This window comes from Tamandua tetradactyla, chromosome 8 (assembly GCF_023851605.1).
Source record: "Tamandua tetradactyla isolate mTamTet1 chromosome 8, mTamTet1.pri, whole genome shotgun sequence".
Classification (NCBI taxonomy): Eukaryota; Metazoa; Chordata; class Mammalia; order Pilosa; family Myrmecophagidae; genus Tamandua; species Tamandua tetradactyla.
Genome location: NC_135334.1, coordinates 74,466,929 through 74,491,185, shown reverse-complemented (window position 1 = coordinate 74,491,185; position 24,257 = coordinate 74,466,929). Strand labels below are relative to the sequence as shown.

The 24,257-nt window shown below is 43.0% G+C and overlaps 1 protein-coding gene and 1 pseudogene across 1 annotated transcript in view; one reads left to right on the top strand and one right to left on the bottom strand.

Moving 5' to 3' along the window:
- XNDC1N (XRCC1 N-terminal domain containing 1, N-terminal like) overlaps nt 1-24,257 on the bottom strand; it is a 65,217-nt gene that overhangs the window by 2,164 nt on the left and 38,796 nt on the right. Inside the window, 12 exon segments of the mRNA XM_077113739.1 lie at nt 560-689; nt 3,517-3,595; nt 3,673-3,800; nt 4,374-4,566; nt 8,954-9,046; nt 9,756-9,918; nt 10,004-10,204; nt 17,612-17,786; nt 19,022-19,186; nt 20,408-20,620; nt 22,232-22,951; nt 23,942-23,987. Of these exon segments, the coding sequence (XP_076969854.1) occupies nt 560-689; nt 3,517-3,595; nt 3,673-3,800; nt 4,374-4,566; nt 8,954-9,046; nt 9,756-9,918; nt 10,004-10,204; nt 17,612-17,786; nt 19,022-19,186; nt 20,408-20,620; nt 22,232-22,951; nt 23,942-23,987 (2,306 nt within the window).
- On the top strand, nt 14,881-17,204 carry LOC143643913 (centriole, cilia and spindle-associated protein pseudogene; annotated as a pseudogene).

Sequence of the window (24,257 nt, the reverse complement as noted above, 5' to 3'; positions counted from 1 at the left end):
TATATCTGTCCAGCTCATACCCATTCTTCAGAGCTCAGTTCAAATTCCTTCCCCAACGCTCGTACTCTATCCTTCTACCTTCCCAAGATCTTTTCAAAATAATAGGCTTTTTCCCTTCTTTGAGCTTCCACTTTGCCTCTCTGAGCTAAGCACTTCCTGCCTAATATGATGGGTTATCTTCCTCACTGGACTGAAGGTTTTCCATATATCCCTGCTCTATGCAATTCTCCCTTCATCCCTGCCCACAGGGCCTGGATATTGGCTGAATGAGTGAATGTGTAAATAATGACTTAAGTGAATGAGTCAATGGGTAAGGAAGCAAGTGAGAAAATAAATGAATATATAAGGAGATGAGGGCAGAAAGAAGGGGTTAAATGAAATTAGTGGAATAAATGTTTGAATGGGTCAGCAGGAAGGAGTGCAAAAACCCACAATGTACAGATTGTGACTTCTAAGGGCAGGGTAGGATGGGGCCACATATAAAAGCAGGCTGTGGAGCATTTAACCCAGCTGAGCAAGGAACAAGAATGAGAGAAATTTGTGGAGTGGGGAAACTAACCTTTACGACGGGTCTCCTCAAATTCACGCTTGGCTGTCTCGATGTAGCGCTGGACCAAGGCCTTGATGACACGGAGGCGGTAGGATCCTTGTTCCCCATCCCCAGTCCCTGCCCCTGTCCCGGGATTCGCCTGGGATGGGAAGACAGGAAGGTGAGACTCGCACATTTATAGCCCCAGGCGCTAAAGAACTGAAGCAGAGCTTGTGTACTTTTTGTCCTTGGAGGCCACAGGCCTAGATCCTGGTCTGTACCCATTTCATAACATAGCCCTGGAAGGGGGAAGGATAGGGAGACAAAAGTTGTGAAAAGGTCAACTGCAAGAGGACCAGGGGGTGGGTGGTAGGGCTGGGGACTGGAAGATGGCTTGGGCAGAAATAGGTTGTGCAAGAGAGAGTTGAACTTCCTTTGCTGTCAGTGACCTAAACTTGGTTTTCTTGGGTTGAGTTTAGCCCAGGCTAATCTTGCCCTTCAAATTCCACAGAGGGGTAGAGCTAGGGATGCATTTGCATGGATCTTCTCTTGCATATGAGATGGAAATCACCATGCAAATTAGAATGATTGATTTTGGGTCTAGTTTTAGAACTCAGGACAGTACCAGGCTGGCAGGTAGGGCAGATGATACAGAGAGATAGCAAAGGTGCAACACGCAGATCACTGGACATGGAAAGCATGGGTTCAAATCTCAGCTCAGTTACTCAGCAATTGTGTGTCTCAGGCAAGCTATTTAACTCTCTAAGCTTGAGTATCTTCAAATTAAAAATAGAGAAAGTAATAATAGCTACTTCTCAGGGTGGTACAGTGCCTGGCATTGAATATGGGTTCTTTCAAATTCTAAAGAAATAATTATTTTTATATGGCTTTATCTCCTGTCAAAATAATTTGTATTTAGCATATTTACTTTCATAATATAAAAACGCAAAACAACTTACTAAATATTTTTAAAGGAGAAATGAGATTCAAATAGATGAAACAAACAGTATTATGAGAGCAAATGATGGGTCCTTTTCCAGCTACAGAGTGTATAAAGTATTTTTCTTGTGTAAATGTGATGATTTGGAGCTATGTACCCAAAGGAAAAACATGTTCTTAAACTTAATCCATTCCTGTGGATGTGAACCTTTGTAAATAGGACCTTTTGATAAAGTTGCATCAGATAATATGTGGCCCAGTATGGGTCTTAATCCTATTACTGAAGGCCTTATAGGGGAGCTCATAGAGAGAGAGCAAAAAAAAAAAAAAAAAAAAAAAAAAAAGCCATAGAAGGAGCAGGCAGAAGCTGAAAGCCAACTGAACCCACAAGAAAAGGAGAGGCCACCATGTACATTGCCATGTGACAGAGGAGCCAAGAACCAAAGATCACTGGCAGCTGGCCCCACAACGCCAGCCTTCATGAAGATAGCTTTGCCTTTATGATACTTTGACTTGGACTTCTAGTCTCAAAACTGTGAACCTATATTTTCCCATTGTTGAAGCCAAGCCATTGCATGATATTTGCTTTAGTAGTGAGGAAACTAAATCAGTGAATAAGGAAGAACTTTGAGAGGACATTTCCTGATGATGCAGGATAAAGTGGTGAGGGGACTCCTGATTGGACCACCAAAGAGCAAGGTAGTGATGTGGGCAGCTGGAAGAACGGGACCTCAAAGGAGGATACAATAGAGGGCTGGGAGATTTCTGGCTGGCTGATCTGGAGGGATCTGGCAAAATGCAGTGACTCTGCCTATCCAGGACTGGGCTCAGGACCAGGAAACTGAATACAATCTCAGGTGAAGAAGCTGAGTTTCACCCAAGGGTGGAAGCAACCCTGACCCGTGAGTCTGCAAATATGCATCAGACAGTCTAGACAGGGCCAGGATGTGGCCAGGGGTAAGAGTGGTCATTCCAGAATTGGAGTCAGAAACTTGGGAAGGTGGGAGAAGTATCCATGAAGGACAGTCTGGAACTAGGGTATAGTATAAACAGGGAATTTTGGAATTTAGTGTTTGAACGTGTCGGGCTTTCTCCCTGCTTTTGCACATGCTGTTTCCTAAGACCAGTACTCCCTTCTCCATTTTATGAAGAAGCAACCCTCTGCTTATCCTTCAAGATTCTTGTTCTGCTTTTAATGTCTCTGGGAAGGCTCCCTAATTGCTAGGCTGGGCCTGGTGTTTCTCCCCTGAATTCCAATAGCCCCCTGTGCTTCTTTCAACCATAGGCTTGTTGTCCTGTACTATTATAGCCTGCTACTGTCCGCTCCTCTAGACTGGCAGCACCTTGACGGAATCACATTTCATATAAGTATGTGTTGGTAAGTGTTTGTTGAACATGCTGTTGACCAACCAGATAAGGGAAGCCCTTCCTTATCTAGGGATTAAGGGGCCTCAAAGATCTGAAGCTGGCCTGTGGCCCTGTAGATCTGGCCCAGAGGTCCTGGTTTAGAGAAATCCTCATGTAACAGGTTTTAAGGGGAAGTGATAGAAACCCTTGTAGATCTAGTGGTAATCCTGATCTCAGTTAGACTGGGTCTCTAGTGCCCAAGGCACGCTGGTTAGGGAGTTCATAGTGAAGGGCCAGTGAGCCCCTTTAAACCTGGTTCTCTCAGGCCTTTACCAGCTTCTAATGTCTCAGTTTCCCTTGACTTCCTAACACTATTTTTTTAAATGCTCAGTCATGTCTTGGCCCACTTGAGGGCAAAAAAGGCTTGTCTGGAATAGAAGATGTTTTGGTAGCTTAGGAAAATGGTGGCATGGATTTCTGTTTAAGCCTATCGATAATAGGGTTGGAAATTCAGGAAATGGCCAGGGCCAAGAAGAGGGAAAGGGAAGCCGTATGAGATAGGAGGAAATGGGAACAGACTTTCTAGGAGCACACCTGGAAAGACAGACAAGGTTGGTATGTATAGACAAATAGATGGCATAGGCAATACAGTTGAAGACCAGATGTGAGGGACAACAACAATAAGCAGAGAAAGTACTCACAAATGTGGGGATTGGGGGATAGTCTGGCTTCTTGGCTTTGCAGCAGGAGCAGCAACAGCACATGAATCGGAAAATTTTCCTGAGAGATTTAGATGGGTTAGTCAGAGGACAAGGCCCAGGAAAACAAAGGCAGGGGCTGGGATGGGTGGGTGGTACCTGAGAAGGTAGAATATGGCCTTGGGGGATGGCAGGATGTTGAAGGGTACAGGCAGTGTCAGGCCCTCTCGGAAGTAAGACAAGTAGAGCTTGGAGCGAGCAAACTTCCACTCCACATCAGCATCATCCTAGGAGCCAGGAGGAAGGGTGCTTTGCAAGAACCACTTTGATACTTAGTCTTCCTGCCCACTCAGTCTGTATTCTCTTTTTCCAAATTTTCACACTTAATCTTCCATGTGCCAACTAGTTTTCTCTTGCCTATACTTATCTCCATCCTGTCACTCATATTCCACTTTTTGTCTCTCCCTTTCCTTGCTTCTTGGAGGAAAGAACCATCATCTTTTATCCTTATGAAATCCAATTCCTGCTCACTCTATTCTCCAGCCTACCTTAACCCATCCATCTCCTTCCTTCTAATTTCTCATGTTTCCACCTCCTGTTTCATAACACCCCTCCCCACTGTGAAATAAAAAGCACTAGACTTGGTATCCAGAATGGGACACCTTAGTAAAATAATATTACTAAGATCCTCATTTTATAGATAAGAAAAATGAGGCCTACAAAGGAAAACCTGTCCAAAGTCTCAAAACAAGGCAACAATGGAGGGAGAGCAGGAACCCACGTGTCTTGACTTCTAGCGCCCTATTATTCTCAACCCTTTCTTCCTTCTCCCTGGACTAAGCCAGCATCAGTTCACTCACCTCAATCTTCTGAAAGGAGTTGGTGATCATGGCGATGAGCATGTTGAGCAGCACAATGACCATGACGATGGTAAAGATGCCGTAGAGGGCCCGACCCACGAATTCAGGCACCAGAAACTGAGGCATGTCTACTACACTGTGCTCCTCCATGCCAAACATGGTCCAGAACAGAAACTGGAATGTTTCATTGAAACTGGCATACCGGGCCAAGTAAGCGATAGGAAGGTTAGGGAGGAGGCAGTGGAAATGAGCCTGACCCCGACCGAGACATACTCCTCCTCACCCTCCAGAACCAAGCCAAAGGTATTCTGTTTCCATGAAGCCCTTTAGGCTATCATGGCACATAATGACATTTGCTATTTCTGAGCCCCAACTTTTATTCTTTTAGTTAACTTATATTTATTGAGTATATAGTAGTGCCATGGGTGCTAAGGATATAGTCACAAACAAGACAGACATAGTCCTTATCTTCCAGGACCTTATATTCCTGGGGCAAAATGGATACTAATTTATATCAATATTTCAAAACTGTGTTAAGTGCAATGAAGAAGGAGCACAGGATGTGATGAAATATAGAACTTCAGTGTGACCAAGTATGCTGGTTTGAATCTGTGGTGTACCCCAGAAAAGCATGTCCTTTAATCCTCATTCAATATTGCTGGGTGGGAGCTTTTGGATTGTTTCCATGGAGATGTGACTTACCCAATTGTGGGTGGTAACTTTTTTTTTTTCTTTTCTTTTTTTGCAGTTGCAGGGTCCAGGAATCGAACCCGGATCTCCAGCATGGCAGGTGAGAATTCTACCACTAAGCTACCCTTGCTGCCTCCCGGGTGATAACTTTTGATAAGATAGTTTCCTTGGAGGTGTGTCTCAACCCATTCAAGGTGGGGTTGCTTACTGGAGCCCTTTAAGAGGGAACCATTTTGGAAAAAGCTTTAGAGCCACAAGAGCCATGAGAGCCCATGCAGCCAGACACCTTTGGAGATGAAGGAAAACGACCCTGGGAAGGTTTCATAAACAAGAAGCCCGGAGAGAAAGCTAGCATACGTTGCCATGTTTGCCACATGCCTTTCCAGTTGAGAGAGAAACCCTGAACATCATCAGTCTTCTTGAACTACAGTATCTTTCCCTGGATGCCTTAGATTGGACATTTCTATGGCCTTGCTTTAATTTGGACATTTTCATGGCCTAGAACATGTAAACTTGCAACTTAATAAATTTTCCTTTTTAAAAGTCATTCTGTTTCTGGTATATCACATTCTGGCAGCTTGCAAACTAGAACACCTAATCTGGAAATTGGAGAAAGTTTCTTTGAGAAAATGACATTCAAGATGAAATGATTCAAGATTTAAGATAAGCTGTCAAGAATAAGTAGGAATCAACCAAGTGAAAGGGAAAGAGGTGTGAAGAAGAGTATTCCAAGGCAGAAGGCCAGGATGGCTGGTCTCAGAGAGCAAGGAGGAGACTGCTTGTGAGAGATAAGTAGAGACCAGCTAGAGCATGTAGATCTTGGCAGGATAAAAGCAAAGGTCTTACCATGATCTATGAGCAACAGAAGGCTATGAAGAGTTCTAACCAGATTTCTTATTTGCCTTTAAAAAGACCACTTTGGCTAAGCAGAATGGAAGGAAAGCAGGTAAGAGAGTGGAGGCATGGAGATCAATAAAGATACTGTTGAGGAGAGGTGATGGTGGTACGGACCACAGTGGTAGCAATTTCAGTGCCACCTCTTCCAGGAAGCCCTTCCTGAACTCCCTTTCCTACCCTGCAGTAAGACGTGCATGTTTGTTAATCACTCACAGACCTGACCTCATTTTCCCTCCTATTGTACTTATTTGTGAATCTTATTCCCTTCATCTTAGCTCCAGCTCAGGCCTAGATTACTGCAACAACCTCACAGCAGTCTCTAGCCTCAATATCTCTTATACTATTAATCTATTCTCCACATTGCATCTAGGATGTTCTTTCTAAATGCTAATCTGATGTTTATATTTTTCTTGTCAACCTTAAGTGCTTCTAACTGCCCTTAGTCCAAATGTCCATCACAACCTACCTGATATTTTCAGCAAAAATACTTTAGCTAAAGTATGAAGGAACTTTAAAATGAATGAACAGCCCAGGAGGACACAGTCTGTCTTTGCTACTGTGGAGTGACTGATACCACCAGGAGCCATGAAGCAGGATGGAATGAGTAGTTACTGTCCCTGACAATTATTAAAATTCATGATTTAACTCTATAAACTATAGACATTCAGTTCCTTTAAGCTGACATCCTGAAGCCAGGGCATGAACAAGGATTCTTGGTAAGGGGGCTTGTCTGAATAAAACCACCATATGCACTGGAATCATGAGAAATCCTTGACCAAAACCTACAGGCACAGGTGTGGTTCCTTCAACACTATCAATGGAACTATCACACAGTTGTACTCATGAGGAATTTATGATTGGGCAAGTGCTTAGAGGGCCACTTGGAACTCCCTAGCCTACTGAGAGAAATCCAAACCTCTTAGTAGGAACTTCATGAGTTCCACATCCTGGCTCCTGCTACTCTCTCCAGTCTCCTCTCCCAAAGTTCTCTTCATGTGCCAACCACTAGAGACTATTCTCCAAATATACCTCTCTGCTTTGGTAATGTCCCTTTTCCACCTGGAATACCTTCTCTCTTATCCAAAATCTATAATTCTTCAAGGTGGAACCCAAATTTTCCCTTCATTGTGAAGCCCTCCTCAATCATCCAATACACAGGAAGGGGCTTCCTCCTCTAGGCACCATCAACATTAGCCCTCCTTTTTCACAGCACTTATTATCCCAAATTACATTTATTTGTGCTTATTAACTATCTTTTCCATGAGACGGGGTCAGTTCATTTCTCTCGTCTGTGTTTCCAGTGCCAGGAATTAGGATCTACTATAAAGAAGGTATTAGTAAATGGGTGTGAATGCAAATTTTAAACAAATTAAAAAAAAAGAATAACTATGAAAGTAAGTGAATTTAAAAAGTGGGTGCAATAACTGCACTTGAGGTGGTTACATAAATGAATATCCTTGATTTTAGGAAATATATATGGAAGTATGAAATATTCAAGGAGTGCAACGTATAGAACCTACTCTTGAATGTTTTGAAGATAATGAGAGAGAGAAAAAGAGAGAGAGAGAGAGAGACAGGGAGAGAGAGAGAGACAGCAAAAGAGGCAAATGTGCCAGAATGTTAAAACTGGGTATCTGGGCAGGGTATGTTGGAGTTCACTGTATGTATGCTTTCTGCAATTGTCTTGTAAACTTGAAATTATTTCAAAATAAATAAAGAATAAAAGTGAATGAATGGAGGGCAGGCCACGGTGTCTCAGCAGGCAGAGTTCTTGCCCGCTCTGCTGGAGACCCAGGTTCGATTCCTGGACCAGGCACCACCCCCCCCCCCCCCCCCCCCGCAAAAACAAAAATAAAAAGTGAATGAATGGATGGATGAATGCTGAATAAGGGAATAAGCAAACATGAAAATTAATTTGCCACATATTAGGGCAATTTGAGCATAAAAGTAATAATGACAGTAATGGGTTATTATACTTAAAAAACTAACTCCATAGAGATATTCAAAAAAGAAGAAGGGAGAATAAAGTACTTCTTTATAGAAATAATGCCAGTCAATAAATGTAAAAGGAATGAAAGAGGTAGAAAATCACAATTTTGAAACCACCACTAATAACTGATTCATGTAAAGCTAATCTATGCATGTTAAAGCCATTAGGTGAAAGGCTGCAAGGCAGCAGGCTAATTATACACTCTCAACATTTCTCTGCATTACTAAAAGGGGAAAATTTATCTTTACAGAGCCACCATGGCCCGCCTTTCCTGATGTTTTGAAATGGAAAATACTTATCATCAACTAGGTTATGTACTTGCCATAATTGCTTATGTTGAATCTAATCAAAAGTAAATAGACAAATCCAAACTGTGAAACACTTTCTATAAGACAACTTTGACTGCATTCTTCAAAAAAGCTAATTATCATGAAAGAAAAGGTAGGAAGAGTGTTCGAGTAACAGAGATAAAAGAGATATGGCAATAAAATGCAGTGAATGATCCTTGATTGAATCTTGGGTTTAAAAAATGCTATAAAGACTTATTTTGGGCAATTGGGGAAATTTGAATAAAAACTATATAGTAATTCAGAATATTATATTATTGATGTTATATATTTTGTGTAGTCATGCTCTTAGGTGATATGCTGAACTATGTAAAGAAATGTCATGGTTGCAACTTATTTTAATATTTCAGAAAAAACATGAATAAAACAATAAATCAAACAGATGTGGCAAACTATTAACAATTGGTGAATCTAGCTGAAAGGTCTATAGATGTTCATTGTACTATTCTTTTAACTTTTTCATAGGATTGAAAATTTTCAAAATAAAAAATTTGAGGGAAGAGTGAGTGGCACAGTGAATCAATTAGGTAATGAACAAACAAGATAATTCTTGAGTGCATAAGTGAAGAAGGGAAGGAGGAAGAGGTCAACACTAAGGATCCATGCTGCAAAGTCCCAGATTCCCACCCACCTGTCCTGCTTCTGCCCCATCATACTTGCCCAGCCGCTCTGTCTCCTGGTAGGGCACGTAGATGTTGTTGAGCCCACAGAGGAAGGCAGTCAGGATGATCATGAGGATGAACATGAACCTGATAGGAGGTGGGATGGAGAAGGGTCAGAGCACTCTGGGAAGAAAGATGGGAGAGGGCGATGGCTTCCCTAGTCCAGCTTAACAAGTATTTGATTGGGTGTTCGTTAAGATTAGAGAAATTAGCATTGGGAAATAAGAAGGGATTTAAAGTGGGTGCCAAAGTAGGAGCTCTCTTTCAAGAATAAAGGATACTGCGTCCAGGCACCTAAAGCTGCGCTCTAATTAGGGTGAGAGGCCAGATTTGGCTCTAAATGATTAGGTGAAGTACCAAGGAGACCATATAATGACATGGGTTCGAAGAGCATTTGTGGAGCAGGAAGAATCCAAAGGGACCCTAAGGCCAGCACTCTTACCACACAGATGGGAAAACTAAGGCCCAGAAAGGAGTCACATAGGGAGACAGTGACAGAACTGGGATTGGAATTCCCAACCCAGGGATCTTTCTGCTATTGGTAGTCCTTAACATTTTCTGGGTCATACATCTCTTTGAGAATTTGATGAAAGTTATGGACCCTCTCTGCAGAGAAATGTATATTTACACTTACACCTCAAATAATGCCTATAGATTCAGGGATTCGAGGTCCCTGGAGCCTATGCAAGAAACCCAGGTTAAGAACCTCTGTCCTACACTGGAGCTGGAGAATTTCAGAAGTAGGTTGAATGGAGTCTATCATAGAGGAGGTACTCTGAGCAGGAATAGTATGTACCGGATCATGTCGTCGATCATCTTGCCAATGGAAATCTGCAGAGTGCCCAGTGACTCATGGGCTGGCAGAATGTAGGCCAGGCGGGTGAAGCTGAGCATGCTGGTGACAGCAAAGAGCACCTCAGCCAAGAACTGTGGATCCTCGGTACGCCACTCACTTCGCTCTGTGTAGGGTGGAATGGGGGCTGGGGTTGAGAACCAAGGAAGAGGAGGGACTGGGAATTCAAGGCTGTGTTGGGGGACACTCACCAGCTGTGGTGAAATAGTGGCAAGCAGTCCCATTGAGGGCATCCTGGCAGTGCATGTGGGCAAGCCCAGCCAGGAGAAGGCGCAGTGCAAAGGCTGCCAAGTACAGGGATAGAATGACCACATCCAGGAAGTTCCACCAGTCCAGAAGGTAACTGCGCAGGCCCTCGATCCACACCTCTTTGCACTCAAACCACAAGAAGCCTGAAGGGGCAGCAGGGAGCCAGGACAGATTGGGGCAGAACTTTCCTCCTCCTTCCAGGTCAGAGTTGGATTAAGGCAGGGGTGGGGAGAACCTATCTATGGGGAGAACTAAAACATCACTAGGATAATTGATACAATGTAAACATTTAATCTAAAGTATACAATAATCATAAGTGAAAATAAACAAAACATTCTTCCCTGATGCAGACTCATCGCTGATGTATCACAATCAGCTGATATTTAGAAAATGAACAATACTTGGGAGAAGCCGTTTATTGGTAGGGAAAGATTTATTTTTATTATCTAAATTTTAAATCTTTAATATGACTTCTGAGAAGTCTGGTTTTGAAAATCACCAAGCAAACCAAATAACCTGAAAAGGAAGCCATTAAAAGGTGGAATTATTTTGCAATTTTTTTCAGAGCAAGGATCCTGCTTTGGCCAGTGGAAGTACATTACTAAGTATACAATAACTAGAAAATCAGTTTCTTCTTCCCCTCCACAAAATAAGCGTGGAACAAATATTTAAAGAATATTGGATTCATGGGGCTCCAAATATCAGCCTTTTCAGGTTGTCCATATGGGGAGGACACAAGAGGAATGGCCACCAGAAAACTCTGATGAGCCGGTGGTGTGCATTTACTGAATTGTTTGAGACTACTCAATTCTGCTTTAGAAAAGAAAACCAATGGAATGGATGAAACGTATGCATTAAGCATAGATAAGTTAGTAACCTGGGTGACATGTTGAATCAATTAAGTAGAGTATGTATGCATGAACATATGTAGAAAGGAAGGAAGGGCCATAGATACAAAATATTCATGATACACTGAATATAGATAAGGCCCTCAATATTCATCAGATCTTTGGTTAGCTACCCACTGGTGACATCCATTCAGGTCCCACATGTCCTCTGCCCAAGGGATATAAATAAAATTTATAGCTGCTGGTCAGTGGTAGGGTGAGAAGCTTCAGGGTACCACTTCCTTACAGAAGCTTTGAACAACCAGCAAGATGTGGCAGAAACATCTCTCTTAAAGCTCTAGAAAGCTGTTAAAGGTTTGCAGAAACAGGGTGAATACTGAATCAAGAAAAAGGCTACTTAAAAACAGTAGGATTTCACGGGGTCCTAGCTGGCCCTTCCCCTATTCCTTCACTGTCTTGGTGTAGAGCTGGCCCATGCTCCCAGTGTTGGTCCTTGGTCTCAGTTCCAGAGGAAGAATAACCCTTATGCACTTATTTGGAGCAGGTATATCGGTCACTATTTAATTGGTGGCAGGCTGTGGGACTGAGCTGGGAAACTTCTTGCAGACTCACCATCCTAGAACTTGCCCTGTGTGTAGAAGACAGCTGTAAGAGAATAATCATCATGTCTTTATTGGTTTTATTCCTGCAAGGAATTAGTTACTGTAGGACATACAAGGCAGTGGCCAGGACTGTGAGGAAACTGTTTCCTGGAAAAGAGGGGACATTTGTATTCATGTAAATGGGGGACTTCTCAGAGCTACATGTATATGCTAAAGCAAGACTCATGCACAGAAAGGATCAGGGAGATTGCTATGCTTTGGACTCAAGTTATTCTCCAAATTCACTGTATGAATAAGCTCTGAAAGAGATCACTTGCACAGGTCAATCTGCAAAGTTTGGGAAAAGCATTTCTTCTTTTTTATTAGCTCCTGGTATTCAAGGAAAGCTCTGTCATAACACTGGCTGTATACAAGCTTAAGGAACAAATGTCTTAGAGTTTAAATTCCAGTGACAATACATTATAAATATCCCAATGACCAGGTTTCAACAAAAGATTACAAAATATACAAAGAAACAGGAAGTGAGGCCCAGGTAAAGGAGATTAGAAGCCATCAGTGAGGAAGACCAGATCTGGGACATACAAGACAAAGACTTTTACAAAACTGTCATAAATATACTCAAAGAGCTAAAGGAAAATATGGACAAAGAATGGAAGGAAATCAGCAAAACAACAGATGAGCACAAGAGAATATTAATAAAGAAATGGAAATTATGGAAAGGAAGCAAACAGAGTTGAGGATCACAGTAACAGAAATGAAAAAATGCCCTAGAGGGTCTCAAGAGCAGACTGGACTTGAAGAACACCCCTATGAAGCTTATTCCTGTAAGAAGAGACTAACCCTACTGATAATTATGCCTAAGAATCACCCCGGAGAACCTCTTTTGTTGCTCTGATGTGGCCTCTCTCTCTAAACCAACTTGACAGATGAACCCACTGCCCTCCCCACTATGTGGGACATGACTCCCAAGGGCTAAATCTCCCAGGCAATGTGGGTCCTAACTCCTGGGGATGAGCCAGGACTCAACATCATTGGAATGAGAAAGCCTTCTTGATCAAAATGGGAAAGAAAGAAATGAGACAAAATAAAGTCTCAGTGGCTCACAGATTTCAAACAGTTGGGAGGTTATTCTGGAGGTTATTCTTATGCATTATATAGATATCCCTTTTTAGTTTATGGTGTATTGGAGTGGCTAGAGGGAAGTACCTAAACCTGCTAAACTGTATTCCAGTAGCCTTGATTAAGAAGACTGTATAAATATATAGTTTTTACAGTGTGACTGTATGATTGTGAAAACCTTGTGTCTGATGCTTCTTTATACAGGGTATGGACAGATGAATTAAAAAAAAAGTATAAAAAAATAATAGGGTGAGATAAAGGGTAAAAATTGGGTAGATTGAAATATTGTGGGTCAGTGAGAGGGAAGGATACAGAGTATAGAACATATGAGTTCTTTTTTCTTCTTCTTTTTATTTCTTTTTCTGGCCTGATGTAAATATTCTAAAGATGATCATCGTGCAGAATATTCAACTATGTGATGATATTGTAAGTCATTGATTGTATAATATGGTTGGACTGTATATGTGTGGATATTTCTCAATAAATACATTTAAAAAAAGAATGAACAAGGGCATTAAACAAAATATACCTAAACTTTTGAAAATAAAGACGCTTTACGTTTGTGGATTTTAAAACAGTTAATAAATACAAATTGCTGTTCAGGAAGCCTAGCACCTAATGGTTTAAGTGCTTGTTTTAAAGCTTAGGATGACAATTGGGTGAGAAATTATGACTTTATTTTTAGAAATTTCCTATTACTCCTAGCAATTCCTCTGACTCCCAGTAATATAAGAAATAAACACATGCACTGTTTTCTGTTTGAAAAAAAGAGAGGAGATTCTAGCTGGCAGAAGAATCTATGAACCTGAGGATAAGACAACTGTAATCACCCAGAGTGAGTTGCAGAAAGAAGAAAGAATGAAGGGAAGTGAACAGAGCCTGGCAAATCTGTAGGACACCATCAAGCATGCAAATATATGCAGTGTGGGAGTCCCAGATGGAAAAGAGAGAAAGGGGTAGAGATACTATTCAAAGAAATAATGCCTGAAAACGTCTAAAGTTTAATGAAAGACATGAGAATACACATCTTAAGATGCTCAGTGAACTACAAACAGAATAAACCCAAACAGACCCACACCATATCATGTTATAATCACATTGTTGAGTGCCAAGATAAAGAGAAGGTTCTGAAAACCACAAGAGAGAAACAATGTGGCATGCACAAGGGAGTCTCAATACAACTGAGCACTGATTTCTCATTGGAAACCATAGGGCAGAAAAGCAGTGGATGACATATTGAGAGTATTGAAAGCAAAAAACCGTCAATGAAGAATTCTATATCCATCAAAGCTGACTTTCAAAAATGAGCGAGGAATTAAGATAATCCCAGATAAACAAAAGCTGAGGGAGTTTGTCACTACTAGACCAGCCCTACAAGAGATGCTAAAGAGAGCTAGGCAAGTTGAAAGGAAAGGAAGATAAACGACAAATCGAAGCTGTGTGAAGAAATAAAGATGTTTGTTAAAGGTAAATGACAAAGATAAAAATAAATGCCAGTACTATTATATTTTTGGTTTGTAACTCCACTTTTTACTTCCTAGAAGACCTAAACGGAAAATGCATAAGTTGTAATGAGAAATCAGGTTTTTTGACTCAAAAAAAAAAACAAAACAAAACAGTTTTTAATTCATACACATGTACTTTGTGACAAGAATTAAATAGAGGTGTGGGGATGGAGGGCTATAGGAACATAGTTTTTGTATAGCATTGAAGTTAAGTTAGTATCTAAGCAAATGAGATTGTTGTAGTGACAGGATGTTTAAGTTTAAGCCTTAAAGTAACTGCAAAGAAAATACTGAGAAATATGCAAGTTCATAAAGACAGAAATTAAGAGGCTAGATTGCCAGGGGTAGGAGTCAGGGGGAATGGGGAGTTAATGCAAAAGAGGTATAGGGTTCCTGTTTGGGGAGATGGGAAAGTTTTTAGTAATGGAAGTTGCTGAGGGTACAACAATATTGTGATTGTGATTAATCTCACTAATGGTATGCTTGGAGTGGGTGAGATGGGAAATTTTATGTTGTATATATGTTCCCACAATTAACAGAAAGAGGAGCATCTGAAGAGACAATAACAGTGAAATACACGATTCTGGATGGGATCTAACAAGGAAGGAGAAAAGGCTCAAAGGTATATTATTGGGACAAATGAAAAAGTTGGAATATAGACTGTAAGTTTATATCACTGTTATAATCAGACTATTGAATGCCAGCAATAGAGAATTCTGAAAGCCCATGAGAGAAGCAACATATCATGCACAAAGAAGCCTCAATAAGATTAAATATTGAGGGCGAGCGCAGCGCGTCCCCCGGCAGCAAGGTGAAGAGCGAGTACACGAAGCGCTACAAGGACCCGCGGTGGGACATGTACCGGCCGTGCTACCGCGAGCTGCTGCACTAACGCCTGAGCCGCCGGTTGCTGGAGCAGGCGCACAACCCCTGGTTCTGGGAAGACTGGGGCCAGGCCAGCGCCTCGAATGACTTGTCGTCGTCGTCGGGCGGCGGGGTCTCCCCTTGCCCCGCGCCCCGAGAACCTCCGGCCTCACCCCCGCCGCCCTCTCCGCCCAGGCCCGCGGCGTGGGAGGGGCAGGAAAGGCCCGAACCCGGCGCTGTGCAGGAGCCAGAGGCCTTGGGGGACGAGAACAGGGACGCCGGCGCCGCGGATTCCCCAGCATTGTCAGTGAAAGAAGTAGAAGAAAAACCTGAACAAATTGAAACAAAAGAAACTGATAAATTACCCAAGAGTACCGAACCTCAACAACATCGAAGTGCCTTGCTTGCTAGAGGAAATAGGAAAGCAGTCAAAAGTCCTCAAAGATCATCAATTAAAATAAAAGAAAACAAGCATCCATTTGCTCTTTACGGCTGGGGAGAGAAGCAGACAGACACAGGAAGCCAAAAAACTCATAATGTCTGTGCTTCTGCCCCTGAGATTCATGAGATTCATGAGTCAGCGTTACCAGCTAAGAGCAGAAGGCAGGTGGAAAAAAGGAAACTGGTTGCTCAAAGGCAACGTGCTCACTCTGTGAATATGGAGAAAAACATGAAGGTTAAACCTTCCTCAGATAACCCATGGATGACAGAATACATGAGATGCTGCTTGGTGAGAGCTTAAAGAACCAGTTGCCTGGATATCCTCTTTTAAAAGGTGGAAATGAAAGACAGAAAAAACAAAACAGGCATCAAAAGAAAACTGGACATGGGTTTAAGAAACCAATTGATTATGCAAGGTTTTTCTTAGGGGATTTTCAAATGATTGTTATATATTTTGATGAATCTTGGCCACCTACCTCAGTAGTAGGGCAGACAGTTGAAGCCATAGACACTTGAAGTTATTTATGAAGATAAATTGCCTAAATCTTTGATATTCTTACAAAGGTTTGTTTTAAAGCATCTTAATCTTTTAAAATACTGACACCAAATGCCTTTACATGGCTATGGATGCAAAACGAATTTAATCTTGTTTTGAATAACTACTCAAACTCCATAGCTAATAATATCATTCAATCTTGCAACCTAAGACTTTTTTCATCATGTATAGTTTTCTTAGTGAAAGAATTCATACCAAGTAAAAAATGAGTTTCAATGGTAGCATTGACTCCATGTATAATACAACTAGAACTCTGATAGTTCTTGAAAAATTAAACTTACTTGTATTTCAGTTTAGCACCATGTTGTAGACCATGACATTTAAGACTTATCTGGGCTGGGTAAGGGTCATTTTTTTTTCTCTTTAAATTGTCATCCAGCCACTCATTATTTAATAGTTCAAATACATTCCAATAAACAAAGTGTCAGTGTGATATAAAAAAAAGATTAAATATTGATTTTTCACTGGAAACCATGGATGCAAGAAGGTAGTGAGTGGTTTAACATACTTAAAGTACTGGAGGCAAAAAACTGCCACCCAAAATTCTATATCTAACTAACTTTTGAAAATGAATAAGGAATTTTTGTTTCCAGATAAACAAAAGCAGAGGGGCTCATCACCACTAGACCAGATCTATAAGACATGCTATAGAGAACTCTGCAAGTTGAAAGGAAAGGACAACTGATCATAAATTGAAGTCACATGAAGTAATAAAGATCTCCAGTAATGGTAATTATATGGGGCAATATAAACACCAGTAGTATTGTATTTTTGATTTGTAACTCCACTTTTTACTTCCTACAGGATCTAAAAGCAAATGCATAAAATGTCACGATAAATGAATGGCTTTGAACTCACTGTATAAACATGTAACTTGTGACAAGAACTACATTAAATTGGGGGGACAAAGGGGTACAAGAACATGGTTTTTATTTAGTATTGAAGCTAGGTTGGTATCAAAGCAAAGGAGATTATTGCCAACAGAATGTCAAATTTAAAATCAAAATCAAAAGTTAAAAAAATCATAGCTGCTTATCAGGATAATTGCGGATACCGCTGTAGGGAGAATAAACATCTACAGTGTTTATCCTATAGGTCAAGTGGTGGCCCCAGGTACCATCTACCTGTTGTACTACCCTGCTCGAAACTCAATTTTGGCCTTCATAACGGTACCACCATCACATCATTTATTTATTCAATAAACTGATTTGAGCATTTTAATTTACTCTGTGAGCCTTTCTGTTCCATGACCTCTGAAATAGCTTACCTGGAAGTATACTTAAAGCTAACATTATACCAAGGTAATTTCCCACCCGACACTGTGGGTCAGTGTCTTATTTGTGAAAGGACAGGAACCTCTAGATTGTGTAGTGACTGGTGCCAGGGTGGGGGAAGAATGGGGCTTTTGCCAGGGCTGTCACAGGACTAGGTCCCTTGATTGGGTATGAAGGGGAAGAGTTCTATGGTATGCCAGAGCCCTTAGGTGTCTGATGACACCTAAGCTGTCTCAGTGTTACCCACAGGGCCAGGGCCCCCACTGGGGTGTTTATAGTGGATAACAGTGAGGGAGTCTCCCGAAGAGGGTTGCCACACATAAGGGGCCCCACATGTGTACCTGTGACCCAAACCATGTGTAATGAAGTCTCCCAGACGCTCTGGCTGCGGCCACGAAAAGTGCTCAGCTGTGTCTCCATGACCAGGGACTCTCCCAGCAGGAAGATGAGGAACCACAGGTAGGAGGCAGAGTGCAGCAGGAACTTCAGCACTGGGATCTTTAGCAGGCGGCCCAGCTTGGGGAAGGAAGGAGAGGATGGCTCTCCCTCTCCTGAAAGCCCTGCTGGACTGCTCAGTCCACATGTGACTCTCTTGCTCTCTGAATTACTTATTAAATTTTTCAGACATTTATTGAGAACATGCTTTATCTCAGGCTGTATACTTTCATATCTGCTGTCTTATATGGTTGTATGAACCATATAATTGTTCACAACCATAGGAAATAGGTAATATCATTATTATTTCTATTTTTCAGATAAGTAATTAAAGATCATGGAGGTAAAATAGCTTTCCCTTAGAGTTCCCAAAGAGTCCTCAAATTCAACCACACTAAAAATTAAATTCATCATTATTCTGTTCCAAACTTGCCCCTCCTCCTCTTGTATTCCCATCTCTGAAAATAACCTGTTCACCCAGGCCAGGAACCTGAGAACTATGTCTGCAACCTCTTGCACACACATTCTGACAGACTCCCTAACTTTTGGGACTTCCCACCTTCCCCTATTGGTCCTTACACCACTAGTGGAGAGATGTTTCCAAAACACAAAACTGATTAGGTTACTCACCTCATCAAAATCCTACAATGGTTTCCCATTGCCTAGTGATGATATCCTAATGTCTTACCATGTCTTATCGGGCCCTGCAAGATCTAACCTCTGCCCACTTCTCTAGCCCCTGCTCCTCTTACTACTCACTATTTGCACTTATACTTTAACAGCACAGAATTTCTTTGTTTGTCTGACTCCCATTCTCCCTCTCTGGACTTGCATGCTGTTCCTACTTCCTGAAACACTCTACTTCCTACAATTCACCTCATTAATAGAAACAGAACTGGTTCTTCACTATATCTCTAATGACAGGGAAAAGGTCTGGCTCACAGTAAGGTCTCAAGGAAATACTTGCTGAGTGAAGGAAGACAAACATCTGAGTCCACAAGAGCTCCCAAGGAATTTATAGGATGGAATAGGGTCTCTTTGAGAGAGTATAGGGTTGTGTACAGGATTCAGGCTTTGGAGGCAGAGAGATCTTAATTTATCTCCTCACTCTGCTATTTACTTTTTACCATGGACAAAAAGAACATTTGCATTCACTGTGCCTCAGATTCTTCCTCTATAAAATAGAAGTGTGATACCTACCTTCCAGAACCACCTTGAGTTACTTAATGGGAACATTAAACAAGCACCCAGCCCTGGAGCTGTCATAAAACAAATGCTCAATAAATGACAATTATCACTAATTTCATTCTTAGTACCCGGGATTTGGGTGCCAGCCAGTAGCCAAGGCAGAGGAATGGCATGGTGAGGAAGATGAGGAAGGCGACAAAGAGCTTCCAGATGGTGGTGCTTCCACGCCAGCCGGGTAGGTTCCCACACCAGATGGAGGACAGCACTTGTTGGCAGATAGGGTGTGCTACAAACTAAGCAGAGATGGGGTGTGAGCAAATGAGGTTATCAGGCAGGAAGGAAACATGGTGAGCCATTTGGGTGCACAGCCCTTACTTCCCTGCCACTGAGATTGAGCTATCCTTCCTTCTTCCCAGGCCAGCCAACCCAGAAGAGAGGCAACTCATTTGCCATGTGACCTTGGGCAGGCCCTATCTTCTTGGGCCTTGGTTTCTTCCTCTGTTAGCAAGGAAGCTGAACTCAAGGATTTTTATGGACCTTTCAGATCCCACATTTTTAAAGATATACATATATAGTGTTAAATATTTAATTGATGTGTATGAAAGCCATAGATTTCGAGGCTAAAAAAATGTTTGAAAACTACTAGATAATGTGACTGTGTGATTGTGAAAACCCTGTGGCTGATGCTCCTTCCATCCAGGGTATGGACAGATAAGCAAAAAAATGTAAGGAAAATAAATAAATAAATAAATAAATAAATAAATAAATAAATAATACAGGGGAAATAAGGGGAAAAAATCCCACAAAAAAACTGCAGATCCCAGAAAATTTAACTCTAAATAAAGTTGTGGTTGGTGGAGCTGGGTACTTAAGTCCCAGAACTCCTGGTTCCCTGACTTCTTAGAGATGTGCGCCACCAGCCTGAATGATTTTGAGGAGGGAAGAAGGAGGTAAGGGGACTTGGTGTTTTGGGGTACAGGACCATGGGAGCCATTATGAAGGAAGATTTCTGATTAAGATGCTGGTGGGCTAGGATATCTGAGGATGAGTAAGGAGAGTAGGGTCTAAGGGGTGGTAGAAAGGGGATGACTTTAGCTTGGGGTTTGGGGAATATCTAATGAGACAGGGAATAATAGAATCACTTGATATCTAAGCCTCAAGAGATCTAGTGTAATCTCCTTGCTGTATAGAATGAGGTTCTGAAGTCTAACAAGGGAAAAGTCCTCAAAAGTTACTTAGCAGATCTGACACAGATCTAAGACCCAGATTTTCTGGTCTGAAGGTGGAGTCCTGGGTCATACAAGGACTGGGGAGAGGTAAGGGGATTTCATTGAAGGTAAGAAGAAACAGTGGAGACCCACAGGATTAAGGGCTTAGATAGAAGAGTGCTCAGTGTCAAAGTCTAAGAGGGGTCCTAAGGGCAGGAAAAGGAATTGCTTAGGGATGGAATGAGGAGTATCTAGAAGCGGTAGGGCAAAGGAGCAGAGCAGGGGAAGGGGTAGGGGACTGCTGACCCGCTTCTGATTGTAGTTGATGGCCAATCGCAGCCTTGCCAGGTTGGGGATGCCCTCCTCAAAGGCTTGTCCTAGGCCCTCAGCCTCAGGCTCCATCTCACTGTCTTCGCCCACGTCGTTGAGCACTGCAGTGACTTCACTCTGGTTCCGGCACATGCCCAACAGCTCAAAGCCATAGTCCTGGCTCAGCAATTCCAGGGCAATGTACTCAGGCTGTAGAGAAGCAGGTCCATGTGTGCCTGCCACCCTGCAGACCCAGCCCCATCAAATCAGTTTGCCACCTCCCTACCCCCCATCATAGTGGGCCTGGCCCACCTCTGTCCAATTCCTGGGCCATTTCTTCTTTACATTAGCTAGTAATGTCTTCCTTTCTTCTCTGCTACTTCATCTTTCCTTCTTGCTGAGGTACCTCCTGTGTCACCTCTGACCATTTCTTGTACTTTTTCTATTCTCTATTTCCTGTCCCACTTTAACTCATACTATTTATGCCTTTCAAGTGCTCATTTCATTTTTTCCAAGTTTCTACTTTATATGAGATTCATGTTGGCAATTTAATAGATGTAGAAATAAGGCAGTTCTTGCCCCCACTTTATCTATCCTATTTTGGGTGTTACTTGGGCCCTAACCTCAGAGAGAATCCAGGCCAGGATTTCAAGTTTGTTCTGAGCACCAGCTTTGTCACATGGGATGATTTAATACTGGGCAAGGTACTTCCCTTTTTCATGCCTCAGCTTCCTTGCCTGTAAAATCAGGATGATCAGTCCTGCTAGGTATCCCTCTGTGGGTTGCAGTGAGAATGGAGGGAAATTGCCTGGGAAAGTCCTTTGGGAAGGACTCCAATTTCCCTCTACTGTGAAGTGGGGACTCTCCCCTCTCCCATACCCCTACAACCTAAAGTGAGAGACAGTAGTCTTACTCCCCTGCTTGTGTAGCATAGACAGCATCCTGCCTTAGGCCTTGTTTTGAAATCTTTATGTTTTCCTACTTAATGGTAAGCTTGAGGACAGGGACCAAGTCTGCTTGGCATAGACAGGATGTCAGTGCATGAGTGATGAGCCAAATGAAATTGGTAGTATTCAAGTCCCCTGACCTGTCCCTGCCTCCAGGCTTCCTCTAGCTCCCCCTTCTTTAATGTGTCCTGCCCTCATCACTTGCCCTCATCACCATGTCTCTACTTTTGCTACTTCAGAACTTCAGCTTGGACTGCATCCCTGCCCCAAATACCTTCCCTGCTTCTCTTAATCTGTATTAGAGCTTCCATTTCTGTAACTAACCTTAATCTTGCTTCTTCCAAGGTGTCTTCCCTGAATATAACAGCTGTAGCTTCTCTAATCTCTATTTTCTGAGCTCTGGAAGCCCTGTTAGCATCCATCCATGGGTACCTAATGAGTTGAGCGTCCTGGGAATGTCTTGTTGCCCTTTTAAGTTTGAGAGCCTCATCTTCTGGCCCCTTTATTCCCCTTCTCTACATGCCCCTCCCTCACCCTGAACACACAATGCTCTAGGTGGGAATACAGTAGGTACTCATAAAATATATTACACTGAATATCATTTCTAAGTCTGTCCTGCTATTCAGGCCCAGGGCACCTCTAGGGTGGGGGTTGTGCATCCCCCATAAGATTAGGTGCCCCTAGAGTAACTGCTCTCTGCCATTAGAATGAAACCCCTCAGGCTGGAATTCTGAGGATTCCTGAGGACAGAAACTAGGCTTCATCCTCTTTCTGTTGTTTTCCACTTCCCAGAACACCCACCACAGCCCCAATCATGACACAGTAGTAGAAACATATGGGGCACAGAGGGCAGAGGAAAGTATGAGAAACCAACCTTAAACTCAGGCTCCTTGCGTGCAAGGCGCCGGAGCTCACGGCTGAGCTGGAAGGCAGCCAGCATGGCATCCTCACTGGCCAGTGAAAGGTGGGCCCTGCTGGCAATGCCACGGTAGGTGTTGATGCGGGACAAGGAGAACTTCAGTAGGTCATAGCGACGAGCATTGCTGCACTCAAGGCAGGCACAGGACACTGAGTGGGGCCGGGCAATGGTGTGGCCCTGGTTCATGAGCAGCTGTGCAATTTCATATAGGTCCTTCTGGCAGGCCAGGGTGAGGGGAGTGACACCAGGTGCAAAGCGGGAGCCATCAATCGATGAGTCAAAGAAAGCCAGTGAGAAAGACCTAGTGTCTACTTTGCGGCCCTTTTCCCGTTCCAGCCGGGCCAGCAGGCGACGTACCACTGCTGGCTGATTTGTGTCTATTGCCACTAGCAGTGCCTCATGGATCTGCCGAAAGTCAAACTTGACATTGGCCAATAGCACATCAGTGATGGCCTCATGGCCCAGGCGGATGGCCAGGTTGAGAGCTTCCCTCCAGGAGCGATCTTCAGCCTCTTCCACATTCCGCAGGGGCCCTCCTGGTCCACTGCCTGTGGCCTCAACCCCTGACTCCAGCAGCTGCTGCACAAGGCCCAGCCTCCCCTCCTGGATGGCCCCCAGTAGTGGAGGTGGGAACTTCAGTTTTTTGTTCACAATCTCAGTCCAGGAAGGCTGTGGCTGAATGAGGCGTGAAGAGGGTGGGACTGAGTCTCCAAGCCCCTTAGCTTTGTAGCCTCCCTCATCCTTCTACCTTTAAGCTCTTAACCCTCTATACCAAGCTTGGCTCACACATTAAATTATTCCTTATCTCAAACACATATTAGCAAAAATTTTCTTATTTACCATTTTATTGTGTGGCTCTTAGGTTAGAAAAGTACCAGGACTGGGTCTGATTGAGCCCTTCCTTGGTTCAACTTCCACCCCCATAGGGATCCCCACACACAAAGGGGGCCAAATGTGGGTAAGTTAAACAGGTAGATAGGGCTGGTCCAGAAACCTAATCCCACATGTAGGCACACAGTATTTGTCCAGGATGCAGCTCCCATCTTGTTGACTTAATCTCCCAGCTGCTCATCCCTCCAGAAATCCCAGAGCACCTCCAAAGGGCAGGTCAAGACATGTCCACACAGGAGGGTCTTTGAACTGGACTCTTCTCAAGCTGCTCAGTTCTGACTAGGCCTCCTGGCAGGACCCAACATGTTCCTTCTTCACCAAAGCCTCCCTACTTATGTCATCTCCAGCTTTGGGGAGGGGGATAATTTTCCTTTCCTCATAGCTGTTTTTCCTTCCTTCTCTTAGGCCCATTCCCATCTTCACTGTTTTTCTTTCCTGGGCTCAGGGTCAGGATTACAAGGGCTCCTCTCCTACCCCATGGAGATGTCCACCACAGGTCTTGCAGCTAGAATATTCCTGCTGCTCTTCTGGGCCAATCTACTTTTTTATTTATCACCAGAAATGGGACCCAGATGGGGGAAGATAACAAACAGAAGGTCTCTTACCGTGAGAGGGTCCATGGCTGCACCCACCTATGCCAGCAGGGACTGAAGGACTGAACTCCTGCTCTGTCTGCTCCCTCGACTGTGCCTAACATCCTCTTTTCTATATGTTCAAAACCCCGCCCTGGGTCCTCCCTGTGCTAGGACCAGCTGCTACCCTTCTGCCCTGGACCCTGGAGACCAGGGGAAATGGTGTTAGATTCACACAATGAAATCTTCTGGGAAACAGGAGAGAGGACATAGTTGCTTAAAGAAAGGGGTAATAGTATTTAGAATGTCATAGCTGGAGAAGACTTTAGAGACCCGCTGGTCCAACTACCTCATTGTTGGTTCAACTTCCACCCCCATAGGGATCCCCACACACAAAGGGGGCCAAATGTGGGTAAGTTAAACAGGTAGATAGGGCTGGTCCAGAAACCTAATCCCACATGTAGGCACACAGTATTTGTCCAGGATGCAACTCAGTAAGAGACCTTCTGTTTCATTAT